Consider the following 20,699-nt stretch of genomic DNA (forward strand, 5'->3'; position numbering starts at 1 on the left):
GGCGGAGGTGTTTGGGTGCAGAGCTGCCGGAGCAGAGTGAGGAGGCAGAGCGCGGCGGAGAGTTAGGCATAGTTTATTCCAAAATAGAAAGCTCTAAGGCAAAACAGACGAGAGAAAAGTGAACAACGCTTCATAAAAAGCAAGACAGATGCAAGTGAAGAACCAAGAGGTCAGCGAGGGCCCACCCAGTCAGTCCAGCCTCCGGAGGGACAGGAACCAGCTCACTGGAACTATTGACACACAGCTGTGGTTCAGTATTACAGCTCTTTAAACAGCAGGCGCCCCACTTTGTGCAGCAGTATGACAAACTGATCAAGATTACAGATCTTTCCCGACATGCGAGGAGGCTGCAGCACTTAGTCCTTCAGGCAGGCAACAAACAAGGAGTCCCACTGTCCAACTGCTCTCCGTTCTCAGCACAGTAGCATGTACGTGTACATAAATAAAACGAATGCGTGCAAAAGTCCACTGCTTCCTGTTGACCATGGAGTCGCTGTGTTGGTGTGGATGCTGCCCTGCAGGGTCTCCGTCTCAGACCCTGGTGATTGTGTGGTTAGCATAGTGTTCTGGATTGTGCACTTGAGAAAGTGACGCCTACGATACTACCGTAAAACGATTAAAAGACGTAATGTATGGTATGCACAATGTAGGTAAAGCGGGAGCTGGATTTAAAAAAACCGAAGCACTGCAGTCGAGTGTCTGTCAGACAGCTGGCGTGCTGCAGGTAGATTATTAACGATGCTTTGTAGAGCCACAAAAGTGTTGCGCAGTTTAGTGTCTTTTTGACCAATTTAACCGAGGGTCACACTTTCTTTTTGTGCTTCTTGGCAATAATTCTTTAGAAAAGAACACAGATAAGGCCTTGTTAGTATTGTAAGTTTAAAACCAATTTAAATAGCAATTTTCTTCAGCATTCAGTTCCTTTTTCAATTTTTTAGAAAACTTCAAAGAACCCTGGAAAACAGGGTCGCTAGCTTTAATTATGAATCTGTACATAAATATTCCTTACAAAACAGGAGAACACAAAAATGAAACAAAAAACACTAATTTCATATGTTTGCATATAAAAATAAGCATCTCTTTTTTTTTCTCCAATCTCTCCATGTGTTCTGCTCGGCCTGCGGGGGGCGTACGAGAGCCGTGGAGTCGGTCATAAGAGTGTGCATATCTACTCAAAACACAAGCATGCAAAAAGTGAGGACAAACCCTTACAGATACAACTTTAAAGTGTTGGCATCCAAAATGAGAACTGAACGGGGGACGGGCCGAAAAAGAAAAAGAAATCTGTCAACATTTATTAACGGAGCAGAAAAATCTGCTTCGGGTGTTTTTAACACTATTTTTTTTCTTCTTCTGGTTGATTTCATCTTTTTTTTAGCTTAAATATACAAAAAAGTGCACTCGCCTACATCAACTAAGTAATTAAAAAACGGTTTGTGAAATGAAACTGCTCATGTCGCCTCGCAGCCGTTCAGCAGGGTGGAAGAGGAAGAGGACCAGGAGGCCGGCGTTGTGCTGTGTAAACCGAACGTGTCTGTCTGGATGCACCCGTGTTCTGTAGGACGACTTGCGCTTGGTGTGTGTGTGTGTGTGTGTGTGTGTGTGTGTGTGTGTGTGTGTGTGTGTGTGTGTGTGTGTGTGTGTGAGGGAGTGTGTCTTCTATTGCAATGAATCGCTGTTGTCCAGGCCCAGCCCGGCCATGTCCGTGTCATCGTCCTCGTCCCCGCTGTCCCCCGACTCGTCCTCGCTGTGGCCTCCCAGCATCACCTGCTGGACCGCCAGCGTGGCGCCGTCTGACGTCAAGCTGTGCAGACTCTCCACGTTCATGGTCACCATGGTACCTGAGGAAGAGAGGATGTTCATAGGACTGCTGCCATGACAACGCACTGCTCTGTCCGGAGACATTCAGCCTTTCAAACTGATATGAAACCTGGAGGAACTTCAAACTGATGAAGACGGGTCAGAGAGCTGCTGCTCATTCTGAGAGAAGACCAGATCGGTGTGTGTTGGTTCTGGACATAGACTAAAGACTGTCCACTCACTGGAGGAACAGGAAGTCTCTCCGAAAGACAGGAAGTCTCAGAGACAGACAGGTCTCGGTGAGAGACAGACAGGTCTATGAGTCGTTTAATTATTTTAAATATTCAGTAAAGTGTGATATTTATTAAACCTGAATGTCTGTTTAAGTGTCTTCATGAAGTGTCCTGACACGCTGCCTCCAGTCACACTTCTTCATGGATATCTTTATAGATCTGATCTTTAACCATCAACAGCAGCAACATCTACAGTAAATATTACAGCCTGCTGAAGATGAGTGGATGTGTTGTGGTTTGGTTGGATCATCTGGACCCGAACACCAACATACAACCTCTCAGGTCAGAGGTCATCCACTGTCATTTGGTCAGATTTTCCAGAGGATTTGTGACATGATGATAATAGTATTTGTTGATATTAAATCTGACAACTGGAAAACAATACGTGCTGGGACGGCTGAATTATTGTTCTCACTCAATTAACATGTTTTCAAACGCCCGCAGACAGATGAACTGCTCCGGTGACGAAGGACTAGAAATGTCCGTCCCTCTGGGATCTCAGGTTTGTGTGATTGTTTTGATCAAATGTGTTTTCATTTTGTGGTGGATTTTCTCAAAAGAAATGATGTCATTTGTCATTTGAGTTTTGTGGGTTAAAAAGTCTAACAACTCCTTAATAAAGAGTAAAATGTTTGAAATGACTTATCGTGCTGCACATCAGACATATGAAACCGTCTGTGACTGTAATATAAGAGCTTCACATCATCTTTAAATCACAGTCAACACTAAAACAAAGTTCCGTCTCTTACAGCTGGAAGTGGAGAAAACTCATTTAACATGTTCCTCATTCCCATCATAAGACCACATTTCCCACAATCCCCGGCACTAGAGGTTCTCCACTTGTTTTCCGGTGAGCACCGTCTGAGTTTGTTTTGCTGATGAGAGGAAAGGGACAATTATTTTTAGACTTAAAAATCTAGTTTTGTTTGGAAAGACTACTTTGGAGTATTAATATGCAGAAATACTTTTGTATACTTCTGTCCAGGACATTTTTTGTAGAAAAAAATTAATTAAAAAAAAAAAAAAACATCACAGGAATATATGCGATCTTCCGTAAATAGTTTAGTTGGAGTTTTCTTGAATTAGCGTTGGTTATTGCGAGCTGAGATTTCCTGCTGACCTGGTGTGTGGGTAGAGCCTCTGCAGAGCTGAGGTCCACATTTTCTAAGACTAGATGACGAGAGCATGAGCTGTTCATTTCCTGTGATTGAGTGAGTGTTCAGAAAGCGTGAAGCCGTCATGCTGGAGACGTGGAGGAGACGTGGAGGGGTGACTGATCGTTGTTGTGCTGCGTACCGTCGGGCATGGTGACCTGCTGCTGGGTGCCTCCGCCTGTTGCGATGGAGTCGGGCCAGAAGCGCTGCAGCGGCCGGTTCTGAGGCGTCTTCTTCTTGGCTTTGGGTGTCTCGGAGGAGCTGGCGTCCAACATGGGCTGCAGGATCCGTCTTCGTGCATTAATAAACCTGAAGACACAAGATGGCTGAGCTCGGTTGGTCTTTTTGTAGGTTTGTTTTGTCAGGTGCTCCCGATCTGTGATGAAATCACTGGAAGCTAAAATCCCTCGTTCAAACAGGAAACTTGTCTCTCAAAGACCGATAAATAAATAAAGCTGACTAAGGATAAGGAACACAAACCCCGAATACACTCAACAAAACATCACTGCAATCGATTGGAAGTGAATCTGAGACTTCTTGCCCACTGAAGGTTGTTAAAATTCTTTGTTATTCGCCACGATAATCGATCTAGTCGCGCTGATTCCTGTTCTGTTTCTCTGATCTTCTGTTAGCTGTGATTAAAGAGGGGCGGAGCCTCACAGACAGGCTGTGTTTCAAGGCGTAATTCAGGCGTGATTTAGGGCGTGTTTTAGAGCATGTTTCAAACTGTTTTTCAGGGCGTGTTTCAGAGTGTGTGTCAAGCTGTTTTTCAGGCCGTGTTTCAGGCGTGTTTCAGGCTTCAGAGTGTGTTTCAAACTGTTTTTCAGGGCTTGTTTCAAGCTGTTTTTCAGGCCGTTTTTCAGGGCGTTACAGGCTTCAGTGTGTTTCAAACCGTTTTTCAGAGCGTGTTTCAAACCGTTTTTCAGGCAGTGTTTCAGGCGTGATTCAGGCGTGATTCAGGCCGTGTTACGGGCTGTTTCAGGGCGTGTTTCAGGCTGTGTTTCAAGCTTCAGTGTGTTTCAAGCTGTTTTTCAGAGCCTGTTTCAAGCCGTTTTTCAGGGCATGTTTCAAGCTGTTTGTCAGGGCGTGTTTCAGAGTGTGTTTTAAGCTGTTTTTCAGGGTGTGTTTCAGTGTGTTTCAAGCTGTTTTTTAGGGCGTTTCAAGCCGTAATTCAGGGCGTGGTACGGGCTGTTTCAGGGCGTAATTCAGGGCATGTTTCAGGCCGTGATTCAGGCGTGTTTTAAGCTGTGTTTCAAGCGTGTTTCAGGGGGGTTTTCAAGCTGTTTTTCAGGGCATGTTTCAGAGTGTGTTTCAAGCTGTTTTTCAGGCCGTGTTTCAGGCGTAATTCAGGCGTTTCAGGCTTCAGAGTGTTTCAAACCGTTTTTCAGGGCGTGTTTCAAGCTGTTTTTCAGGCCGTGTTTCAGGCGTAATTCAGGGCGTGTTACGGGCTGTTTCAGGCCGTGATTCAGGCATGTTTCAAGCTGTTTTTCAGGACGTGCTTCAGGCTGTGTTACAGGCTGTGTTTCAGGACGTAATTCAGGCGTGATTTAGGGTGTGTTTTAGGGCATGTTTCAAACTGTTTTTCAGGGCGCGTTTCAGAGTGTGTGTCAAGCTGTTTTTCAGGCCGTGTTTCAGGCGTAATTCAGGCGTGTTTCAGGCTTCAGAGTGTGTTTCAAACTGTTTTTCAGGGCTTGTTTCAAGCGGTTTTTCAGGCCGTTTTTCAGGGCGTGCTACAGGCTTCAGTGTGTTTCAAACCGTTTTTCAGAGCGTGTTTCAAGCCGTTTTTCAGGGCGTGTTTCAAGCTGTTTATCAGAGCGTGTTTCAGAGTGTGTTTCATGCTGTTTTTCAGCGCGTTTCAGGCGTGCTATAGGGCATGTTTCAGGCTTCAGAGGGTGTTTCAAACTGTTTTTCAGGGCGTGTTTCAGTGTCTTTCAGGGCGTGTTTCAAGCTATTTTTCAGAGCGTGTTTTAGCCGTGTTTCAGGCATGTTTTAAGCCGTGTTTCAGGGCGTGTTTCAAGCTGTTTGTCAGGGCGTGTTTCAGAGTGTGTTTCATGCTGTTTTTCAGTGCATTTCAGATGTGTTTCAAACTGTTTTTCAGGGCGTGTTTCAGTGTCTTTCAGGGCATGTTTCAAGCTGTTTTTCAGGGCACGTTTCAGGCGTGATTCAGGGCGTGTTACGGGGCACTTTTCAGGCCGTTTCAAGCAGTTTTTCAGGCTTCAGAGTGTGTTTCAAGCTGTTTTTCAGGGCGTATTTCAGGTGTTTAAGCTTTGTTTCAGGCGTGTTTCAAGCTGTTTTTCAGGCCGTTTTTCAGGCGTGTTTCAGGGTGTGTTACAGGCGTGTTTCAGAGTGTGTTTCAAGCCGTTTTTCAGGGCATGTTTCAGGCCGTAATTCAGGGCGTGTTTTAAGCTGTGTTTCCGGCATGTTTCAAGCTGTGTTTCAGAGCGTAATTCAGGCGTGATTCAGGGCGTGTTTCAAGCTGTTTTTCAGGGTGTGTTTCAGAGTGTGTCAAGCTGTGTTTCAGGCCGTGTTTCAGGCGTAATTCAGGCGTGTTTAAAACTGTTTTTCAGGGCGTTTCAAGCTGTTTGTCAGGGCATGTTTCAGAGTGTGTTTCAAGCTGTTTTTCAGGGCGTGTTTCAGTGTGTTTAAGCTGTTTTTCAGGGCGTTTCAGGACGTAATTCAGGGCGTGTTACGGGCTGTTTCAGGGCATAATTCAGGGCGTGTTTCAGGCCGTGATTCAGGTGTGTTTTAAGCTGTGTTTCAGGCGTGTTTCAGGGCGTGTCACAGGCTGTGTTTCAGGGCGTAATTCAGGCGTGTTTCAGGGCGTAATTCAGGGCATGTTTCAGGCATGTTTTAAGCTGTGTTTCAGGGGGTGTTTCAGGGCGTGTTTCAAGCTGTTTTTCAGGGCATGTTTCAGGCTGTGTTTCAGGGCATAATTCAGGCGTGATTTAGTGCGTGTTTCAAACTGTTTTTCAGGGCGTGTTTCATTGTGTGCCAAGCTGTTTTTCAGGCCGTGTTTCAGGCGTAATTCAGGCGTTTCAGGCTTCAGAGTATTTCAAACTATTTTTCAGGGCGTGTTTCAGTGTCTTTCAGGCGTGTTTCAAGCTATTTTTCAGGGTGTGTTTCAAGCCATTTTTCAGGGCGTGTTTCAAGCTGTTTTTCAGGGCGTGTTTCAGAGTGTGTTTCAAGCTGTTTTTCAGAGAGTGTTTCAGGGAACTCACCAGTTGTTGACCTGCAGAAGTGTCAGGTTGGTCTGGGTGGCGATCTGTTTCTTCTCATCCTCTGTTGGATAAGGATGCTGCAGGAGAACAGGAGGATTTAGTGAAGCTGCTCAGTCACTCACGCTCGCTCAGTCACTCACACTCAAGTCAGTCACACTCAGTTCACACTCAGGTCACACTCAGGTCACCCCGATGTGCTGGAAGAGCCATGAGCGCATGACGTTGGTGGCGTGTTTGGGGAGGACGCCGCGCTTGTTCTTGGTTGAGTTGTCATCGTGGTTGAAGAGGTTCAGGTCCTGGTGGAACTGCAGCTGCAGCTGAGCACACAGACACCGGCTTTACATTTCAGTCCCGTTCATACGACCACACATCTAAACTACTGACCGAGTTCCTTCTGAACAACGTGACAGGAGGAGAATGAACACGGTGAGATCAGGAAACACTTCAAGACTCGCAACTCATTTCAAAAACAACAAGCTTAGAATGAAAGACATGTTAAAACAGATTCTGTTAGAATACATCTAGAGCAGCATTAATACCAGTAACAGACCAATCATTGTGTAGTCGGACTCCTCCCAGCATGCATTGGGAACACTGACACCAACATGTTGAATGGCTGTCTGCTTTTACAGCCAAACATGTGCAGGTCAAAAGGTTGAAGTCAGTAAATGTGGCCACTGGTCATTGTGGGAACCGCTGACAGAACCAGACAGAACCGCTGACGTTCAGAACCAGCACCAAGGAGACACGTCCTACCTGATTGTTTTGTACACGTATTGTCCCCGGAGACAGAGCCTGTGTGACCACCTGGCCCTGAGGAGTTACCACGGTGACGGGCTGGTACACTGTGCCCCCTGAAAACAGAAAAAGGTTAATCTAACTTAGAGCTGCCGGATTCTGGAAAACAATCACCATTTTCTTGTTTACATTTTTTTTAAATCTTCACTTCCCTAAAGAAACCTCAGGTATGACGGTTCCTGACGGACTGTAACTTTATTTCTGGAGATGTATGAATCATTAATTTATCTAATCAACTCTAACCTGCATGTTCCACTGAACACGGGTCTGTTACGTTTGGTGTGCACTGTAACTTTGTTCCTCTGCACGGCTTCATATTCCAGCAGCATGTCAGAAGTGTTTCATCTTCCTTCCTGATTGTTCGTGTTTTTCACCTTCTAGCAGGTAAACGCTGTTAAACGCTTTCTTTTGTGTTCATTGTTGTAATTTCCTACTTTGTGCTGCAGCCTACAGACGCAGTGAATACAGCTGCTGTGTTTTAGTCATTAAAACATGAATCCTCCTCTTTATTGTGGAACTATTTTCCACGGCGGGGTAGACGGTGATGTAATGATGTACGATCAGGAGGTTTATTTGGACCATTGACTGGATCCTCTTTGTTTTCCTCCGACTGACTTCCTGCCCGGTTGATCTGCTCCGTTCATCTCGCTGCGGTTTCCATCACAAGCAGACGGTGCGTATCTTTAGTGGAGCAGAGCGGCGACCTGCTGCTGCGACGCTGCTGACGCACCGCGGAACGACCGACCGACCGTCAGGATGGAGATTCACTGCAGCAGTCTGCTTTTAAAAGCGTTTTACAAACGTGATCTGAAATCTTTAATTATCCTTAAAAACACAAATATATTGTCGAAATTATTGATAAAAATAATTAATTTAATTTTCATTTCAAAGTAGGAGCACTTGTTTCGATGCAGCTGCTAAAAATAGGATGACGTAGAGATGTGAACCAGCAGCCCTGATTCACACCTTCTTCCCCCGACCTTCAGCGGGTCAGCATCCATGATGTTCATCCCCATGAGGACCGGGCTTCGGTCACCATGACGACAACTGATCCTGACAAAGTCGTGGGTTTGTACAGGAAGCGTTGACAGACTAACGTAACCCACAGGCTGCAAAGCAAGCTCAGATCAAGATGACGCATGACAATATTTGACTGGTCACAACAGTACCGTACCTGAGGAGGGGGTCGTATGCCATGGTGACATACCTGCAACCACCTGGGTGGGGTTGACCGCCGTGACGGTAACATTCCCCTGCTGCAGGGCTGATGCTGGCACCACGATTTGACCCTGGGGACTAAGGGTCCCCGAGATGGAGCTGGGGGTCTGCAGAACGGAGCAGAACACACAACGTGGGCCGGGTCTCTCTCACTCTCACACACACACTCATACTCACACACGTGTGTGTGTGTCTCTCATGTTGATGCTAACTTTTACGCGGTCACACCCGAGTGATGGCTACCTGGGTCTTGGTGGGGGAGAAGCCCGGGACCTGGCCTTGCACGGGGGAGTACGGGCTCCCCGGGTCTCCACTCAGCAGGGTCTCACTGTTCATCTTGGTCTTCAAGCAGGCGATATAGCGGCTGCAGAAGTCCTTACACAGGTCGCTCACCTTCTCCAGCTCCAGCAGGTGGATCCGCAGCACCTGGATGGCCTTCACCATCTGCACACAACACCGAAGGGTTAACAGCAGTCTACCGAGGCGAGGCCGTCGTTCTCCAGCTGAACGTTATTCTTCTCGACATTCATTGGCCCCACTTTGCATCTCGTCCTCTTCTGTCCTACGTCCAGCAGTCTCCTCTCCTCTCTGCCGCCGTGTTGTTGCAGGTGCTTCTTGTGGTGGAACTTGTGTTAATACCTCATCGTAAAATATTTAGCCGGCAGCTGTAACATACGAGATGAGGACGGTGATCTGAATACCTAGATGCCCATCTGCAACATAAAGCCCGTCTGTGTGACGGCCTTCTGCCATCTGCACAACATTAGGATGAAAAAGGGACACTGAAAAACGTCTCCATGCAGCATAAGTATTACACGAGTAATGTAGATTAATGTGTTGCCTGCGTTATCAATATTATTACTTAAAGTAACTTGCGTAATTGTTGATGCTTTTATTGTGAAGGCCGGGCTCCTCAGGTGAGTCTACATACATGTGCATGCAGGCACCAGGCAGGTTGGATGTTTTTTACCAGGACAGAGAGGCAGCAGACGTTGTCGGTTTGTTGGTCTGAAAAGGTCGAATACATCTTCTGAAACGTGACGCTATGTTCGTGTGGTGGGTGGAGCCAGGGTACTTTGGAGGTCAAAGGTTACGGACACATGACTGTATGAGTGGTTCCCTTTGTAGTTGTCTGTGAAATACCGACAGTCTCTGTGTTGGTTGTGTGAGAGGGAACATGCGTATTCAGACTACTGCATGCCTGTTTTAGGAAGCTCTCCTCTCTCTTTGAACATATCTGTTCAGACTAAATCCAGAAGAACTGAGGAACGCTGGAGAAGTGGGACGTCTCACCAGGTTGTCGAGCTCAGGGTCCTCGCTGAAGAAAGGTTTCCCTTCTTTCTCCTGATTGCGCACAAAGTTCTCGATGTCGACATCGAAGCTGGCCGAGGTGATGCAGTCGGAGCTCAGCGTGGATTGTTCACACTTCTCAAATAGCAGCGCCAGCAGAGGGAACAGGGGATGTCTGAGGACGGACACACAGCAAAGGCCCCGTTACTACACATCACACTCATCATCACACTAACACACCTCCAGTCACAGAGCACGACTTGAACAACACGTTACAGCAGGAGGTGGCAACACCCTGACGCAGCAACATGGACGTCACGGGAACGGAGGACATCATGTGACGTCTCCTGGTGCTAGTTTAGTTGAAGACAGACTGACAACAGGGGCACGCACACACACACACACACACACACACACACACACACACACACACACACACACACACACACACACACACACAGCTCTACCGATATATGGATGCTTTGTCGGCGTCCATGGGTGTCTGCGGCTCCGTGGGTGCCGGGCTGGGCACCTCCGCCAACGTCCCCTCGATGAACTTCTGCTCCGAGTCGCCGTCTACCTTCACCACACCTTGCATCTGCAGGGAGACGGAAGACCAACAAATGAGACGAGACGGCGGTAAAAGGACAGAAAGAGACAGAAAGTGACAGGAGCGGTGAGGAGAAAGCGGAGAGTGAGAGACAAACAAAGACATCATGTGAAGACCGAGAGGAGCTGCAGGGTGAATGTGGACCCTCTGGAGAGTTATGAGGACATGGTCAGAAACTCTCTCCATGCGAGACGCCTTCATTTTACTGAGAGGAAGATCACGACTTGTTTGCATCAACATGCTATAGATGGTGTGTTGTTGCACTTTTAACAGTTTCAGGTCGAACACCGAACAGTACACCATGTCATGTTCTGAATGGACCTGTGAGGAAACACCTGGCACGAGCAACCACGACCCCGTCGCATGTCCTCTGTGAACCTTCACGTGAGACACATTCATCGATTCTCTCCTCGGCCAACGTTTCCTCTTCGCGCTGCCGACCAGCCACACGATCCCTCCCAGGGCATGAATCCCATCCCGACCATGTGACTGAGACAATGAGGTAGACTGAGTGCAAACAGGCTAAAAATAATCACTTTGCTTCGGGTGGAAAATGTCTCATTAGTCATAGGTCGTTTTCAGCTTTCAACACCCCCCAAAAAACTTTGAATAAAGATGCTTTGTAAGCAATTTCCACACGAGAGAAATGCTGTGTTTATAGTGCGTCCCTGGTGTCTCTCATGCAGCGGTGTTGCTGTGCTGGACGTGTTACTCAGATGCAGTAGCATGTGTTCTGGTGTTGCATGCAGAAAGGGTTTCCCTTTTGTTTGGCTGATTCGCCTGAGAATAAGTAGAAGATCCACAGACAGCAGAGCCTTCAGTAAACTGGGACATTGAAGTATCCCAGTCCTGTTTTAATGTACCAGACCAACAGAAAGCGTGCGGTGGAGCCGGCCTCCACGTCCTCTCACCCACCTGCTGCTCTCCCTTTGGGTACTTGTCTATGGACACCGACTGGGCTGCCATCACGTTCACTGCAGGTGCTGCAGACACTGGGGCATTATAGAGAGCAGGGACAAGTGGACAGGTGGACAGGTGGACAGGTGGCCAACCTACACAACACACACAGGTTCAGTTAGACGACCTCAGGTGAACACAACCTGCAAATAGTTCAGCCCGTCACGTTTCACACGTTAAACTGGGGTCCAGGGAGGATTAATACGTTTCATTCACGACTAATAACTGGTGTTGAACTTTATGTTGGAGGAGCATTAATAAGTAAGACATTCTTATGATCAAATTTATTAAACATCCGCGTTAGTAAGAAACAAACAAAACAAAATACAGACATGAAGCCCACCGGGGGACGAGGAGACATAAACCACAGAACTACAGATGTAAATATTTGTCGGTGGCATAAACACAGCAGACGGGAGGCGTTTCATTTCTATAAATGTTATGAATTAATCAAAGTTGTCCTATAAGAGGAGCTGATGTCCACACACCCACCGCTAACAGCCCTTAGCCCGTTAGCTGTTACATCGTGCGTAGCGGCGACTGCAGTTGAATAAATCATTTGGACCAGCATTAGCCAGCTGTCCTGGAACCGGGACATGTTTATGGGCCAACGGAGCGGCTCGGCTGGAGGAAGCCTCGTGTTCCCGCAACACACGGCCAGCATGTACCGTGAACGCCACATTAGCCTTAGCTAGCGAAGCACAGCTGGTTAGCCCGGAGGAGCAGCTAACGTTAGCAGGCAGCTAACTAGTAAAGAGGGGGTTGATCAGGCTGGTTCGGTTTATCGGGCTGGTTCGGTTTATCGGACTGGTTCGGTTTATCGGGCTGGTTCGGTGCAGACTAAATACAAAGCGCCATATTTAGCGAGGAAATCACTGCCAAAACAACAAGCTAACCGCGCTAGCCAGGTAGAACTAGAGCCGCGGATGGATACTCGGGGAGAATAACACGACGAGTCTCGCTTATCAATTACCATTTTAAATGAATATGTATTTCTTGTCATCGGTGTACAGTAATTCGACTGGACCGATTTCATAAGGGGCACCGGCAGCCCACCAGGCTGGCCCGGTGGGTCCTTCCCCCTCCAGTCAATCAATCACGCGGGGACAGCTGCCCTCTCCGTCCCTCCCTCCGCGCCAACCGTACAACTGTCGGGCCTCGTTTCTATCTCCGGCCCTTCTCTTTTCCACAATCCTCCTCTGCCCCCAAAACGCCGACATATTTTTTTTACCCCCCCACCCCCTCCCTGGTAGACAGATTTTTTTATTCTTCCCGGAGCTCTGCCACTTGTGCTTCCCCTCCAAAAAACACCCTCCGCCGCCGTGACTAGGTCCACGCTCCTCGCCCCGGGGCATTTTTGCGTGCGGCCCAGATTGTTTGATTGATAGGGAACGGAAAAAGAGGGATTTTGAGTGACAGCTTACCTGAGTGCCAATCTTCGTCACACTGACAAGCGGCTGCAGCAATCGGGACCCGCAGTTGTCGCTTTGCGTCATCGCGTAAGGGCACGCACAGGCGCTTGGCTCATGAATATGTATGAGGTGGGCGGAGTTATGACGTCCGGCTGCCTGAGAGTCCCTCTGCACCCTGCTGGGTTTTTTGCTTGGAAAACGCTGCTCACTGTCCTCAATCACTCAACACGGGTTCTATGTATATCTGCAGCGTTACGCTCCATCTGCATACAAACACAACAACACTACACAGAAACACAACAACACAGAAACACAACACATCAGCACAACAACAACAACACAATACACAAACACACCAACACTCAAACACACTAACACAACACCAACAGACTAACACAAAAACACACAAACACAAGTGTTGATCCCCAAAAGATCAGTAATTAGGACAATAAGCAGGCAGACTCAGGGAGTCCAAATTATAATTATGAAAATAGAAACACATAAATCACGTGCACACTCGGCTCTATTCAAATGATCCCCCCTCCCCCTCCTCTACCCCCTCAAGGCATAAAAGAAGCAGCAAATAAGCATAAAAGAAGCGTTTGATCTTGGTCTCCCTTCATACGCCCGCTCCTCTGTCTGAGAAACACCAGAGTCACATCACTTCAGTTCTCATCGTGTACTTTAATAATACGACATTTTAACAGCACATTTTCATGTCAGTCTGCCGTCATACAGAAAGATGGACATCGCTTCTAAACAGCAGCCGGGTCAGCGGCTCTAGTGTTGGGGTGAGGGGCGGCCGGACGACGGCTGAGGGAGGCGGAACTTGGCCATCTCCAGGTCCAGGTCGGCGAAGGTGTAGGGGGTGTAGCTGTGGTGCTGCTGGTTCTTATACGTGCTGTTGTCAAACGGCTCCTCTGGCTCTGGAGGAGCCGCTGCAGCCTCTGCAGGAGGACATGAAACAAAAACACACGTAAGAAGACTCAGTCTGGTACAAAGGTGAGCTTCCGAAAGCTTCCCGCTCATTAACATATTCACACATGCTGACAAAGGTGGTTTATGGGGGGCATTTCCTACAGCAGCAGGCCGGTCACCCCCGGCAGAGTGCAGACACGCTGGTGCGAAAAGCCTCCAGGATCATGTGTGTGTGAGAGGGAAGTAAACGAGCCTGCAGCCGGTGGAGGCAGGAGGAAGGACGCCGGCACCAATGAGAGGTTTGAAAAGTCAAAATGAAACACGGTGTGTTTACTGTTACATCTGAAACCCGTCAGCATGCTGAGACAGTCCGGTTATCAACGCTGGAACAGAAGATCTCAGCCACCAACACACATTTATATTTCATTAATCAACAGTCCCGTAGAAAGCATATTTACAAGTTCAGAAAGAGATGAATGAGTGGTGAAATGAATGCTGTGGGGGGGGGGGGGGGTTAACACATCTGTAATCCTGCTCCTCCAGCTGCTGTCAGGAACACGTCCACCATGTGCACTCTAACATTACTGGTAGCAGAACAAACACCTGGGAGCCGCATTTCATACACTCAGTCATTGTGGACATCAACAATGAGCAATATATCAATATAAAACAAAATATAGGAGAAATATTGCAAGAGTGTGGAAGGATGTGGAGCAGTGACGAATATGAGCAACCAAACAACAGAGGCGGGAGATAAAGCGACGGACAAGGAGGAAGCGAGAGCGGGATTAAAACGTCGCCACCGTCAGAGAGGTGTTAGCTGCAGCGCTGAGGATGGAAACATGCAGCCAGAAGCTCCGTTACTCAACATGGACACATGCAGAGCGAGAATCAAGGCAGCGGGAGGTCAAAGGTCACTCGGATACAAAACATGTTAGTGTTTAACAGGCAGGGAGCTACATGTGTGGCTGTTTAACAGTACAAAAAGATCCACAGAGAAGAGAGGGGGAGGTGTGTGTGTGTGTGTGTGTGTGTGTGTGTGTGTGTGTGTGTGTGTGTGTGTGTGTGTGTGTGTGTGTGTGTGTGTGTGTGTGTGTGTGTGTGTAGGAGGGGGGGTAGTGTACCCTCGGACGGTTCAGCTGGAGCCTCCATCTGCAGCTCCTCTCCTGCAGCTTCAGCTACGACTGGAGCAGAGTCCACCAGCTCCTCAGTGCTGTCCACAGGGGCACAAAGCTCAGCAGCTGCTTCAGAGGGGGCAGCCGGTGCTTCTGGAGCTGCTTCTGCGGGTTCTGGAGCTGCTTCTGCGAGGGCATCTTCAGCAGCCTTGTCTCCAGCAGGCTCTGTGGTTTCTACAGGACTGTCAGCCAGAGTTTGTTCTGGAGTTGCAGCCTTGGCTAAAACTTCAGCTACAGTGTCTTCTCGGGCGTCGGGGACGGAGGGAGGAGCTGCATCTTCTATCACTTCTGAAGCAGCATCAGCTGGAACATGTGGGTCGGTCACCTCTGGACCGCTGCGGATCTCAGGGGCCGAGTCCACCAACTCCTCTGGACTGACAGCTGGAGCCGCGGCTGCCTCTTGTACGACCTCGGGACCAGAGAGGAGAGAAGCTTCGGGTTCCTTCTGACCTTCATTAGTGTCTTCCATCATCTCCTGAACGGCCTCTTCCTTCAGCGCTGGTTCTGCTGTAGAGCTCTTGGTTTCAGGCTTTACCTCTGACTTCTCATCCTCATCCTCAGAGTCAGAGTCGGAGTCAGAGTCGGAGTTGGAGTCAGAGTCGGAGTTGCTGGACGATGATGAGGATGTCCCGTCAGCTCCTGTGTCACCGGGCTCAGAGGAGGCTGCAGCAGCTGGGACTGCATCTTCTGTGGCTGCAACTTCTGTAGCTGCAGCGTTTGTGGCTGCAGCAGCTGGGACTGGAGTGGTACTGATGGCCTCAACCAGGGGTCCAACAGCTGGGAGAGCTGCATCCACTACAGGTGGCGCTGTGTCAGCAATAACCTGAGCAACATCTGGGTCAGCAGCTGGCTGTGATGAGGCAGCTGCAGTGGAGCTGACCACTGCGTCCGGTACACCTGCAGGCTGAGCTAGAAAAGCTCCGGGTTCTGAAAGTCTAACGGGGAAGGCAACAGCGGTCTTGTAGGCGAGCAGCGCTGCTCGGTCGTCTGGAGCATCGGCTGCTGAGGAGAACGGTAAACGGGACAGAAACTGTTAAATCAGAACACATATTATTGGAAATAGGCTTTCCATGTTGGCACTTTTTCTTGCATCCGAAAACGCTTCCCTGGAAACGTTCACGTACTTTTGAAATGGCACAAAATACCAACACAGTATTTATTATTGACAGAGCACACCTGAACGTCAGACTTGCGAAGTCCGTTAAATGTGAATGTAATAATGAAGGAGGACCAGTGCAGCTGTACAGTCGGTCATTGTTGGTATAAATGGAACAATAAGTCAGAGGGATTCATCGACATCACCGCGTTGAGTTCTGCAGATCTTCACTGAGGAACCGTGTTGAATCAGAGACCTTCGTAATGAAAATGTGACGTTTTTAAAACCCTGTGAATCTGAAGAAGTGTTTCCTGCAGACACGTTATTCTACTGTGATATGAAGGCTGCAGGACAGAGAGCATCTCGACCTGCACACACATACGATCTGCAGACTGAAGACCAGCAGCTGCACAACCTGAAACATCTCAAAGTGGATCCAGTGAACAGAACCAGGTGGCCTTACTCTTGCCTGCAGCCTTGGTCTTCTTCGCTGGTTTCACAGGTTCTTGGGTCTGAGTGCAGAACAGAGCAGCCGGCCGGGTCCTCGGGACGGCCCAGCTGTCCACCCGGAGACACTGCAGAGGAACAGAGACAGCAGCCAACATCAACGCATGTGCTTCTGGTTCTGACTCAGGAGGACCGGCTTCTTCTTCTGAGGAACTACGTGATGCTCCAGACGCCCTCAAACCTGATCCCAACCCAAAGGGACTTCAGATAAAACACACATTTTAATAAACTACAATTAATTTCAACAACAAAGAAAATAAAATATATATCAATAAATAATAAATAAAGTGTGATTGAATCAGTGCTGGATGAGTTTACACAGCAGATATTAACTTATAATATGATTGTGTGTGTGTGTGTGTGTGTGTGTGTGTGTGTGTGTGTGTGTGTGTGTGTGTGTGTGTGTGTGTGTGTGTGTGTGTGTGTTAATCAGGTCAAACCAGCTGAACCTGAAACGACACAAATCCAACAGTTTGAAATGAAGAGGAAAAAGACAGCGTTAAACATTCTGTTAAATGTTCTGCTAAATGTTTAAAGGTGAGGACAGGGTGAGGACAGGGGAGGACAGAGGGGAGGACAGGGTGAGGACAGGGGAGGACATGGTGAGGACAGGGGAGGACAGAGGGGAGGACAGAGGGGAGGACATGGTGAGGACAGAGGGGAGGACATGGTGAGGACAGGGGAGGACAGAGGGGAGGACATGGTGAGGACAGAGGGGCGGACAAATAAAGACGTCTCAGAGTCAGGACGAACCACAGATCAGCGGACCGGAAGCGGTTGACCTCTACTGTGGTGACAAACTGTAGTTAAAGTCTCTGAATCTATGACGTGTAAAACAAACGAGGTTAAAGACTCGACAGGTGTTTCAGATGTTTCAGGTGTTTCCGGTGTTTTTACCTTCAGAGAGCCCAGTCGCCCTAACCGGAGCAAGGAGGTCGCCATTTCGTGTTCCCACGTGTTATGCTCCGGTCGGAAACTAGGAGGCGAATAAAACGGTTCCGCTGTGACACCAGTCCGACCAAACCAACGGTTTAACAATGTTTTCACCTCATAAAATTTCAAAACCAGAATGACTCGACATCTTCTGAATCGTAATTACGTAGTTACAGTAATTACAGTGTTACACCGTTTTAGGCTGTCAATTTAAGGGCTTCCCTGGATGAACAGAGTGTCATGGACACCTGGGATTGTTGATTGGGGCTCGTGACACCAGTAACACCCCAGTAAAACCCCAGTGGAACACCAGTGGAACATCAGTAACACCAGTAAAACCAGTGGAACACCAGTGGAACACCAGTAGCACCAGTGGAACACCAGTGGAATACCAGTGGAACATCAGTAACACCAGTAAAATCAGTGGAACACCAGTAACACCAGTGGAACATCAGTGGAACACCAGTGGAATACCAGTGGAACATCAGTAACACCAGTAAAATCAGTGGAACACCAGTGGAACATCAGTGGAACACCAGTGTAATACCAGTGGAACACCAGTAGCACCAGTGGAACATCAGTGGAACACCAGTGTAATACCAGTGGAACACCAGTAGCACCAGTGGAACACCAGTGGAATACCAGTGGAACATCAGTAACACCAGTAAAATCAGTGGAACACCAGTAACACCAGTGGAACATCAGTGGAACACCAGTGTAATACCAGTGGAACACCAGTAGCACCAGTGGAACATCAGTGTAACATCAGTAACACCAATGGAACACCAGTGGAACATCAGTAACACCAGTGAAACATCAGTGGAACACCAGTAAAACCAGTGGAACATCAGTAACACCAGTGGAATACCAGTGGAACATCAGTAACACCAGTAAAATCAGTGGAACACCAGTGGAACACCAGTAACACCAGTGGAACATCAGTGGAACACCAGTGTAATACCAGTGGAACACCAGTAGCACCAGTGGAACATCAGTGGAACATCAGTAACACCAATGGAACACCAGTGGAACATCAGTAACACCAGTGAAACATCAGTGGAACACCAGTAAAACCAGTGGAACATCAGTAACACCAGTGAAACATCAATGACACCAGTGGAACATTAGTGGAACACCAGTGGAACGCCAGTGGAACATCAATAACACCAGTGGAACATTAGTGTTGTAATTCCTTGTTGTCAGGATGTCCAAATTACTCATTAAAAACCTGCAGCTGATCCAAAATGCTGCAGCAAGAGTACTGACAGTATTTAGCAAGAGAGATCATATTTCTCTAGTTTTAGCTTCTCTTCACTGGCTTCCTGTTAAATCAAGAATAGAATTTAAAGTTCTCTTGATGACTTACAAAGCTCTACATGACCAGGCTCCATCATATCTTAGAGATCTTATAGAACCATATAATCCTAGCAGAGCACTTCACTCTCAGTACGCTGGTCTACTTGTGGTTCCTGGAGTTTCCAGAAGTAGAATGGGAGGCGGAGCTTCAGTTTTCAGGCTCCTCCCCTGTGGAACCAGCTCCCAGTTTGTGTTGGAGGGGCAGAAACCCTCTCTGGCTTTAAGATTAGACTCAAAACGTTCCTTCTTGATAAAGCCTATAGTTAGGGCTGGCTCAGGTAGACCTGAACCAACCCTTAGTTATGCTGTTATAGGCCGATGCTGCTGGGGACCTTGTTACATGCTGAGCTTCTTTTCTTTCCTCCTACTCTTTAACTGACTCGTACCTCACCATCTTTTTCTCTCCCATATTTTTTCTTATTATCTGTTGTCTCCATTCAGTTCCTTCGCTCGTGTAGTTTCTCTTCTTTCTTTTCCAGATGTCCCGTCATGGAGCTGCATGTCTCTGCTCTGCACTTGTCGTCTCCATCAACAATTCTTCTCTTCTATTTCTATGCTGTCCTTTTCTCTCTCTGTTCTCCTCTCACCCCAACCGGTCGAGGCAGATGGCCGCCCACCTTTGAGTCTGGTTCTGTTAACAGATGTTCTCCACCTCTGATCCTGGTTCTGTTAACAGATGCTCCGCCCACCTCTGATCCTGGTTCTGTTAACAGATGCTCCGCCCACCTCTGAGCCTGGTTCTGTTAACAGATGTTCTCCACCTCTGATCCTGGTTCTGTTAACAGATGCTCCACCCACCTCTGATCCTGGTTCTGTCGGAGATTTCTTCCTGTTAAAAGGAGTTTTTCTTCCCTCTGTTGGAGGTTTTTCTCCCTTAAAGAAGAGTTTTTTCCCTCCTAGCTTATGTGGGAATTGTTGAATTGTTGAATTGTTGGTTTCTCTGTATAATATTGTAAAGTCTTGCTGTAAGGACTTTAATGTGTTAAGTGCCATGAAATAACCTATGTTGTGATTTGGCGCTATATAAATAAAGTTGAATTGAATTGAATTAACACCTGTAAAACCAGTGTAACATCAGTAACACCAGTGGAACATTAGTGGAACACCAGTAACACCGATGGAACACCAGTAACACTAGTGGAACATCGTTGTAATGTTACACTGATGACACAAGTGTAACATCATTGTAACAAATGTGTTACATTGTAACACCAGTTGTCCTTATTCCCTTCCTCCCTGAGTGGTCATTCATGTGGTCATTATTCTTCTGGACACGTTGCAGTGATATTATGGGATGGAAGGGATGCACGCTCTTTACATTATCAGCAGAGGAAGAAGTATTCAGGTTTCATTATTCCTGTAGTAAAAGTAGTGATAGTTTAAAACTACAAGTAAAACAACTGTAGAAGGTGATAGGACAGCTTACATTATTTGTCAATATAACTGACATTGTTGGGTTATAAGGACACATTCATGATGTTACAGAGGATAAAGTGGATTATCATACACTTGTTTCATTCACTATCAATTGGTAGTGGAGTAACAGGAACCTCCTGTGAACGTGGCTGAGGGTGCAGGAATGTTCCCTCAATCTCCCTTTGGAACATTTTCTTCCCTGGAAAGTTTGCTTTTGGAAAATAAACACCGTCCGGAAAACATTCCCATTCGGCTTGATGGACAAACCTCAAACCTGTGGTCACAACAGGAGCGCTCAGGTCAGGACTCAGTCGTCCACCTCCATCTGAGGTACCAGGGACACCGGGGACAGATGGGAGGACAGACATGGACACATTTAGGCCAAGGAAGACTGATGGTTGAAAATAACATCTTTGTTGAACCCAGAACAGAAAACATCCCTATCCTAAAGCCTGCATGCTGTGACAGCATGTGAACAGATTAAAACCAGTAGATGGCGCAGTAAATTCACATCAGTGATAAAAATACTCCGTACAACACCAGACTGA

The 20,699-nt window shown here is 47.6% G+C and overlaps 2 protein-coding genes and 1 long non-coding RNA gene across 8 annotated transcripts in view; all 3 read right to left on the reverse strand.

Annotated features, from left to right (window-relative positions):
* The window catches only part of LOC138636482 (uncharacterized), a 208,826-nt gene extending 189,050 nt beyond the window's left edge, over positions 1-19,776 (reverse strand). The window contains exon 1 of the long non-coding RNA XR_011312280.1: positions 19,425-19,776. This is a non-coding gene — a long non-coding RNA (uncharacterized lncRNA). The remainder of the gene's footprint in view (positions 1-19,424) is intronic.
* pknox1.1 (pbx/knotted 1 homeobox 1.1) lies at positions 58-12,824 on the reverse strand. Of its 4 annotated transcripts, none has more exons than XM_069724524.1 (11): positions 12,763-12,824; positions 11,297-11,433; positions 10,239-10,369; positions 9,775-9,946; positions 8,725-8,925; positions 8,438-8,588; positions 7,222-7,319; positions 6,654-6,782; positions 6,466-6,542; positions 3,390-3,556; positions 58-1,841 (listed from the first exon to the last, which is right to left on the reverse strand). In XM_069724524.1, exons 2-11 carry the CDS (start codon positions 11,345-11,347, stop codon positions 1,660-1,662), a joined length of 1,359 nt encoding a protein of 452 aa, XP_069580625.1. In that variant the 5' UTR covers positions 11,348-11,433; positions 12,763-12,824; the 3' UTR covers positions 58-1,659. The 4 variants fall into 4 exon arrangements, with proteins under 4 accessions (XP_069580625.1, XP_069580626.1, XP_069580624.1 ...); XM_069724525.1 differs by lacking the exon at positions 12,763-12,824 and adding an exon at positions 12,310-12,542 and having other exon boundaries at positions 11,297-11,423; XM_069724523.1 differs by lacking the exon at positions 12,763-12,824 and adding an exon at positions 12,312-12,541.
* Positions 13,415-17,452, reverse strand: ndufv3 (NADH:ubiquinone oxidoreductase subunit V3). 3 transcript variants are annotated; one of them, XM_069724518.1, is made up of 3 exons: positions 17,344-17,452; positions 16,409-16,514; positions 13,415-13,697 (listed from the first exon to the last, which is right to left on the reverse strand). In XM_069724518.1, exons 1-3 carry the CDS (start codon positions 17,386-17,388, stop codon positions 13,531-13,533), a joined length of 318 nt encoding a protein of 105 aa, XP_069580619.1. In that variant the 5' UTR covers positions 17,389-17,452; the 3' UTR covers positions 13,415-13,530. The 3 variants fall into 3 exon arrangements, with proteins under 3 accessions (XP_069580619.1, XP_069580618.1, XP_069580617.1); XM_069724517.1 differs by having other exon boundaries at positions 16,403-16,514; XM_069724516.1 differs by lacking the exons at positions 16,409-16,514; positions 17,344-17,452 and adding an exon at positions 14,793-16,363.
* Positions 19,777-20,699: the final 923 nt, after the last annotated feature.

This window comes from Brachyistius frenatus, unplaced genomic scaffold (genome assembly GCF_029030835.1).
Source record: "Brachyistius frenatus isolate BFR_SWC_R1_liver_20210118 unplaced genomic scaffold, ASM2903083v1 Contig_380, whole genome shotgun sequence".
In the NCBI taxonomy this organism is placed as follows: domain Eukaryota; kingdom Metazoa; phylum Chordata; class Actinopteri; family Embiotocidae; genus Brachyistius; species Brachyistius frenatus.